We start from the raw sequence: 8,446 nt of genomic DNA on the forward strand, positions 1-8,446 counted from the left end.
CGGGAAAGGGAAGTTTGGGGTCCCCTGCTGGAGCTGCTGCCCCCGCGACCCGATACCGGATAAGTGGTCGAAGATGGAGATGGAGTAATGACAATACAGTTGAATCTAATCTTATTTGTATTTTATTTTATTGTAACCGCAGTGCGACCACTTTTGGCTTGTCATATTATATTGCAGCAAACGCTGTCTGCATGGAATTTTAACCCCACTTGCTACTACACTTTGACAGTGACTTAACGTTAAAAAAACTGCAGAGGCGATGTCATTTTGTTCTGTCCACACCTCTGTCTGTGTGTGTGTGTATCAGAGTGTAGCCCCATTCTGCCAACATGCAGAGAGGATGGAGAACTTTGCGCTTATAGGTACTGTTTTGGTATTGTTGGATTTAATGTGAATCGGTCCTTAGTTGTACCAATGTAATACAGTCACTACCCCAAAAAACAGATTCTGTATTAAATCCTAACTTATTTATACTCACTGATGTGGTCAATGGAGCCAGCGCAGAACTTTCCGTAGAACTTCTTGGCTCCAAGGCCCTTGAGGTCGTGGATGGTGAAAGGCCAGAGGTGGAGCACGTTGTTCCTGGAGAAGGTGTCCCTCTTCTCAATCACCACCACCTTACAGCCCAACAGGGCCAGCTCGATGGCTGTCCGCAGACCACAAGGACCCCCACCAATGATCAGGCACTGGATAAAAGAAGATTAAAATAGTTTTGAGTATTAGAGAAAAAAAGAGAGTCTCTAAAGAACTATGTGTGTGTTTGTGTGTTTAGACTGCTTTAGTTAGTCAAATGTTAAATTACCATTTTTATTTTTAAAGGCCAGTTATTTAATGGATCCAGGACAATATGCATCCTGATAAAGTTCCCTTGACCTTTTGAATTAAAATACCCCCCCCCCACACACATCATAGTCATCACATACCCATTTGCATGGTGTTATTTCAGTTAGCTTATTAGCTGTTTTGATTTGCATAGAGAGATGATCTTATGGAAAGTTTCCCATGCCTATCTCTATGTTTCCTGAATGGTATGTGATGTGCGACTATTTTAATTCAAAAGGCCAAGGGAACTTTATCAGGATGCACAGTATCCTGAATCCATTAAATAACTGGCCTTTGAAAATAAAAATCTGCCTGCTTTCATGGGAATTTAACATAGGGATGTGTATACTTATGCCCTGTGTATTTTAAAGGAAGAACATTTATTTATTTCCAAAACATTATTCTTTCACAAAGAAAATTGGTGTCCTTAAAAGTTGTATTTTCCTCAATTTCTTTAATTAAGGCATTAAGATCAATTTCCTAAAGACGTTTTTTTATTCCTCTTTTTAAATCAACTTTAGCAGGGGTGTTTAAACTTTCACAAGCCACTGTATCTTACATTCCTGTTCACACTTTCAGATTTTAGCCTAATTTAACTGACAGCTTTCCTACAGCCAACTGGGGCGGCTTTAAGTTGCAGCTAATCCTGCAGGTCACATTCTTCTGGTGGTGGTGGTGGGGGGGGAGCTAAGAAAGCACAATGTATTCATTACAGAAGAATCAGAACGTCTACTACTGCTGATTTACAATAATTAAAAAGGCAGACACAACAAGATAATGCATAATTGGCATTATTCGGTTAGTCACCTTGCTTGATGCTCGGCTTGCTTGCTAGATATGTTCCACAACACATGTAACATTATCTTACCTGATGTGTTTTATCCAATGTCTTTTTGTTAGCCAAGAAGCAAAAGAACGAGAAAGATGCTCTGCTTGTGTGAGTAACGTTACATCCCAGTATCAAACACACCAGCGTTGCAGCTTCATGGACACATCACTTATACGACTTTAGGAGCGTGTATTCTAATTACGTATTTTCCCAGTCTTATACTTAAACAGTTGTCCGACAAACTAACACTGTCTTTACTTGCAAGATTATCTTTTAAATTGATGAACATCACATATGTAATTCATGGCCCTCCATATTCACAACTGTGTTTTTTTTTTTTTTTTTTTTTTTTACAGTGGTCCACTGGAAGGGAAGGGACTTTGCCTCTCTAATATGACTGACTAGCAGGTTAGTTCCCTAGCTACTACAGTAGTCAAAGTCTGTCACCATGCTTCTAGGACCACATATTTTCTGACAACGTGCAAAAGAATTCCACTGTGGCACTTTCTTGTGTGATCCCACCTTTACTGCTTTTTATATGAACCAGAAAACCTCCAAAACTATTAAAAGGTCACAACGCTGTTTACCTTACCACACTGTCCAGTATAAAACCTTTGATGCATTCATGTGCCAGCACAACTTAATAATTGTGGTTGCTAAAGGCTCAGACAAGCACGAACCCTCCCATTATCAAAAAACAGCACTAGCCTGCAAAGATACTGTACCAAACTAGTTTTCTATGTTTATTAATAGCCTCAAACTCCAGTGAAAGATCCTCTCAAGTTGGTCTTTCTTACCATTGTGCCCTGGCAGGCCTTATTCTGGTTGTAGACCTTGTGCTGTGCCCTTTTGTCCAGTTTGGCCCACAGCGCCTTGACCTTCCAGGTGCTGATTGCAGCTTTCAGTGAGTTGTAGAAGTTGTTGTAGTCCAGGGGATCCAGCTCCAGCTGCCTGCAGAGGATGCTGAAGGCCTGCAGAGTCCCTTTACAAGTGGACGCCTTGACAAAGTTCTCAAAGAGCACGCTGGCCTGCGCTGTACGCTCATCCTCCGTCTCACCCATCTGCTCCAATTATAAAAACCTCTCTCTCTTCTTCCTCTCCTGCCGTCTTCTCCTGTTCCCTCCTTCCACACTGTCAGGACTGGATTCCTATGACGCGGTGTGTGCCATCATGATTAGCTAGTTCTGAAAGAAACAAATAAAAACAATTTGTAGACAGAAGAGACTAGAAATAAAAATCAATCAACAACCAGATTGTTCTTATGGATGTTACTGATAATTAAGACCTGCTTTCACACATTTTCCTCCTTATAACATAGCTTTATTTCATAGCTTATTTTCAGTAAGGCCAAGATCCCCCAAGTGCCACTGGCACCTCAGTGGCTGGCAGGCATAAGACAGGTGTCAAGTAGATATCAAGACATTGGCATAAGGGCCACCAAGGTGGCAAGCGGGTGGAACTCTTTGTGGATCCGCTGAACTGAGCGGCACCATATTACCAATCTATCGGCAAATTTTCTTGGGAAAACCCACAGGAGAGTAGTGTGTGTGTATGCGCGCATGTTTTGTTGTCACGACAGGTCAGCTGCCTTAAGACGTTTATGATTTTTGTAAAGCTCTACTTTTTTTTCCCCCATATATTTTGCTTAATTACTTCCACCATGGAGATTATGATTTTGCAGTAGAGGACACAAGCTGCCACAGGAGTTCAATCAGGACCGGGCGCAAAACATTTTTACCCTTAACATCCTCCTAGTGAAGGATCCACCGAGAATTATCACTAAACTTTGAAGTTCCCCTGAGCTCTACAAAGTGTTTTAGCATCCTGCAGCCCATTGTATTGGTTTTACAGCCCCCAACTTTATTTTTGATTCAGTCTCATTGCAAAAGTCAGAATAATTTCCTACCACAGCATGTAAGCATTTTGAGGGAAAGACCTCTGTACACTACTTGTCCAGCACCAAACTTGTGAAAGACATCAACTAACTGTTGAATATAGTTTAGCATTAAGCAGCAAAAGAGGTCAGTCTAATACTGTTGTAAACTTAAAACACATTCAGGCTGGGTTAAATTTTAATTTTTTGCTCAACAATTATTCTTGGTTACTACAGAAGGTCCTACTCTGTTTTTTGGTGGAAGATTAAAAAGTACTTCACCTTAGGTTGTGACAAAATCCATTTGTACTTTTGCATAAAACTAAATCCCCCTTAAAGGGCCTGCAATAATTAGGATGTTCATTAGGGATGAGCGAGTACAGCATTATGTATCTGTATCTGTTTACCACATGAATTATCTGTATCCGGATCCGTACTCGGACTGGGCGGGGCCTAAACCAGAAGTGGTCAGATTTAACCCGGAAGTGGGTTGGGCTCTCTCTTCAAATGTTAGGGGCTTTAACCGGTATGTTATTTAAGCATGCAATTGATATGAGTTAATCAAAAAATTTTATATTTATTGCTGATTTAAAAACTATTTACATGACAGCATCAAGCTTCAGATCAATGGTGTTGTCATGGTAACAAACAAACTATATACAGAACGTTTTGCAACACAGAATACAACACATGCCGTTGCAATTATGAAGTAAAATGTAATGAACAAGAGTTTTTATACTCAATATAACTTTCTTTTTTTAACTTTTTATTTTTTTATGATCGGTGTGATTTATTTATTTTTGGTTCTTTTTTTTCTTCTTTTTTTTCACACCAGGTATTTATGTGTGTGTGTGTGTGTGTGTGTGTGTGTGTGTGTGTGTGTGTGTGTGTGTGTGTGTGTGTGTGTGTGTGTGTGTGTGTGTGTGTGTGTGTGTGTGTGTGTGTGTGTGTGTGTGTGTGTGCGTGTGTGTGTGTGATTAAGAGAGAGACACAGAGAGAGAGGGGGCGGAGGGCAGCTGACAGTAAAAAAAAAAAAATCTCCGATGGCAGAGACGCAACGGGAGTTACATTTAACCGAGCAGCATGTCTAAAAACCCACGTTCACCAGAAATCTACTGGTTACTATATAAGTACTATAAACCGAGGTTAAAAACAAACCTGAAGCTAAAGAAACCCTAAAAATTAACGGAACAGATCCGCAGACCCGATTGACTGCCTGACGGAGCGGGAGCGGGAGCGAGAGCGAGAGCGATAGCGAGAGAGAGAGAGAGAGAGCGCGCATTTCTCCATGTTGTGTGTGTGTGTGTGTGTGAGATTGATCCGAGCGTGTTTGTAGGCGGGGGGGGGGCGCTGTGATTATCACAGAACGCTGCGCGGCCAGTTGAGGGGTTGTATTCAATCCGAGCACGGATATTGACTCATATTACTCGTAAAATACTTGTTCTCGGCAAAAGTGCTTTATCCGTACCAGATACTCGTTTCAGCCGGATACTCGGATCACCCCTAATGTTCATTATCCTCAGCAAAACATGAACACATACACCATGTGGTGGAACATTTTAAAACAAAAAGGAGAGGTCACATTCCAAATGTACGGAATGTCTGCAGCTCGCACTGAAAATAAACCGCAGACGTCAATGGTTGCCTCACGTAGCCAGAGTGTTATGTCCGTCCTTCTGTATGAGGTGCCAAGGGACACACACAGCTTTGGCCAGTCGTCACGAAAAAAGGACTATATTTCAAAACAACATTTACCAGAGAGTTGCAGAATTCAAACAGTCACTAATTAAGTTGCACAGTTTTTTTTTGCACAACAAAACAGCTTCCCTCACCAGCTCCACTGAATGTCTGATTGTGGGCGTTTCTCAATACCAAGTAAGCAAAGAACGGACTTGTGTTCTTGGGAAAACCGTACTTGCTGGCTGTACCTGGAAGAATGAACTCGCAATTTAGAAGCACACAAAACGCTGTTGACAGTTTTGAGACGAAGCGTTCTTCCTGTTATTGCGCAACACCACCAGCACTTTATTATGTGTATTCATAATAAAGCATGGACGTTCACCTTTCACACGTCTTTGTTGTTTTGTTACATTTTCATTTAAAGTGCTATTAAGTATCATGGGTCAATAACTGTATAAATAACGACACAAGAAAAAAATCCTTGTAACATTGTTCGGGGTTCACTTTTAATTGAAAGCAGAAAAGAAACGTTAAAATAGGTATTACAATTATAGATGGACTGGGTTAAGTTAGCCACTGCCGTCCGTATGCTTTACTGAGAAGCAGAAGAGGAGCCTGCGAGAGAGGAGAGCCAGGGTGAGGAGGATAGAGGAGAAGGGGATAGATATATGTATCCTATATATAAAACAACAGCGGTAAAAATTGTTTTAAGTATCTTACAATTGTGGACCAGGCCTTCCTCTTCCATTGTTGTTGCTGCAGTGGTCTGTCTAAATGTGAGGCCAGAGGGGTCTGTCTTAATGTTGGGCAAGAGTGGTCTGTGAGCTGACTGACTGACCGGCTCGCGAGAGTCATTCCCGGCTGGCGAGCTTGCTATGCCCGCCGGGGATTGTGGAGCTTTCCAACTTTGGAGTAATTTACGATCAATTTTCGTTGAACTGCCTACTTTCAAAATTGACACAGCTGATTTCTAGCCTAAAAACATCCTACAAATGAATTTATTGATTTAATAATAGACGTAAATTATGAAAATCTTTGTACCGGAAACCATACGCGCTTTACACCAGAATTGAATGCTGGGATACCGGCCCGGCCAAGTTCACACAAGTCATCATCCGATGTATCCTCGGTAAAATGGGCGTGTCGAGATCACATCCGGGGATTTTAACTGTTCTTGGCAAAATGCTAACTTGTGTATTGGGTCAGTACTTTGGCCACCAAACATGACGTTTCACAAGAACACAAGTCCATAGAAGAACACAGATTGAGAAACACCCTATGAGTGCGACAGAGAGTGCCCTTAGAGGGGTTCAGCTGAGCAGTCATGGGAGAACCTCATACACTGTGGCTGCAGGATTACGGACAAAATAATCACATCACACACAAACAGCAGCTTGGTAAAACACAAGATGCAGAAGAAGCAACCCTATAAGACAGAAGATGTACAAAGCAGACTACATACTTTGATCCTTTGCTGCTCAGGAGAACATCATTCATGGTTCACCCAGAGTATAAGAAATGTCCTGATTCCTGGTTACTTTGATGATCTTATTTATCTTATTTGAAAGACCAAGGACTGGGGCAACCTCTAGCTTGCCCAGCACGAGCGCACTCCCTATATCAGCTCAGTCCTCTGCAGTTGCCCAGTTCCAAACTGCGGCTCCTAAATAGTGGAATTCAATTCTTTTTTATTTAGATTATCAAATCATAAGTTATTGCGAGACACTTATGAGATAGAATTGGTCTAGACAACACTATAATATACAAAGACCCAACAATTCCAGTAATTCCCCCAAGAACAAGTATAAGTGTGACAGTGGTGTAGAAAAACTCTCTTTTAGGAAGATCCTCGGACAGACCTGGAGAGAATGAGCTCACTATTGACATCAGGATGGCCGAAAGCCTACGCATCTTCCGTCGGAGGTTAAAAACACATCTCTTCCGACTGTGCCTCGGATAAACACATTTTCTTAATTAAAGCTAATGCACTTGCACTTACTACTTGTTGTCTGGAGTTTGCTCCTTCAGGGTTAAAAACGTAAGCTAAATGACATGGATCTATTTTTATTCGCAAATGCATGTGTGTGTGTGTGTGTGTGTGTGTGAAAGCTGAGTAAACAAGTTCCTGCACAGACTAGATGCCAAGAAAGAGAGGGAAAGCACAGTGAGAAAGACATCCAAGAGAGAAAGAGAATGTGTGTGGAGAGGGTTTTACAGACCGACAGGGTGCATAAAACACTGATGCAGATTCCATATTATTATTATTATTATTGTTATTATTATAATCATATACAGAAGTTAAATCTGACCAAATAGAGTGCATACTTGGCCAGGAGATCTGGTGCTCCTGTATGTGTTGCTGATTAGCTCCAAGATCAGTGATTTCTTCTAAAAACAGGAAATGTGAACTGCTGGAATGTCAAAGAGCTGAAGCATGGATCTGCTGCCTTCTACTTAGAAACACACCACAGAAAAGACTGCTGCATCAGAGATCAAATGACAGCAACACTGCAGTGGACAAAAGGCCCATGAAATTCTGAGAAATCCTGACAATAGTCTTCCCTAAGTAACCCAAAATGTGTAAAAATTATCAAGACAATGAATGTTGTTTTACGGATGTTTGCGTTAAAGAAATCCTCATAGTCTGTAAGATTTAATCTGAAGAGAGCTGTTGAAGTTGACCATCTGTTTCCATAATGAAATCAATCTTGTTGATTTAAAGAAAAGCTCAAAACATGCAAGTCATAAAGTAGTCAGACACAAAATAAATACAAAAAGTACTGCAGTGTGTGGATGCAAGGGAATACAGCACTGTAGGTCTGGTTTCCAAAGTCAGAGATTCTTTAAACAATTGACATATTTATATAAATTCATGTTAATAATTTATGTAACTAGTGCAGTGCCCATTCAAAACATGTCTATTTGTAAACGGCTGATTGCTTGGCCTCTTGTTTTGCTGCTTGAAGCTTTCTCCAGAAGCATTGTACTCTGAAATAATTTACAGAAGGCCCCCAAAGCACTTAATTAGCTGTAAGCCTATACTTCTGACTTACTGTGTTCTTTTACTTTAAAGAAAAAAATACATTTCCCTGACAGAGAACATTTCCAATTCAGATTTAACTTAAAAAATATCACAATTAAAATTATGCAATAAACTATTTAGCACTGTATTATATTATATTAGTTTTGCCGCGGAGACCCCACCCCCCCCTTCGCTCCCTTTGTATCACTGTCTTGTCTGG

The 8,446-nt window shown here is 40.8% G+C and overlaps 1 protein-coding gene across 13 annotated transcripts in view; it reads right to left on the reverse strand.

Annotated features, from left to right (window-relative positions):
• The window catches only part of mical2b (microtubule associated monooxygenase, calponin and LIM domain containing 2b), an 87,174-nt gene that overhangs the window by 67,477 nt on the left and 11,251 nt on the right, over window positions 1-8,446 (reverse strand). For 12 of the 13 annotated variants that reach the window (XM_034878282.1, XM_034878283.1, XM_034878287.1 and 9 more), the window contains exons 2-3: window positions 2,449-2,835; window positions 479-686 (exon numbers count right to left, since the gene is read on the reverse strand). In XM_034878282.1, the coding sequence (XP_034734173.1) occupies window positions 479-686; window positions 2,449-2,712 (472 nt within the window). In that variant the 5' untranslated portion in view covers window positions 2,713-2,835. Of the gene's footprint in view, window positions 1-478; window positions 687-2,448; window positions 2,836-5,356; window positions 5,379-8,446 lie in introns of those variants that run through there. The other variant, XM_034878285.1, reaches the window with a different exon arrangement.

This window comes from Etheostoma cragini, chromosome 8 (genome assembly GCF_013103735.1).
Source record: "Etheostoma cragini isolate CJK2018 chromosome 8, CSU_Ecrag_1.0, whole genome shotgun sequence".
Classification (NCBI taxonomy): Eukaryota; Metazoa; Chordata; class Actinopteri; order Perciformes; family Percidae; genus Etheostoma; species Etheostoma cragini.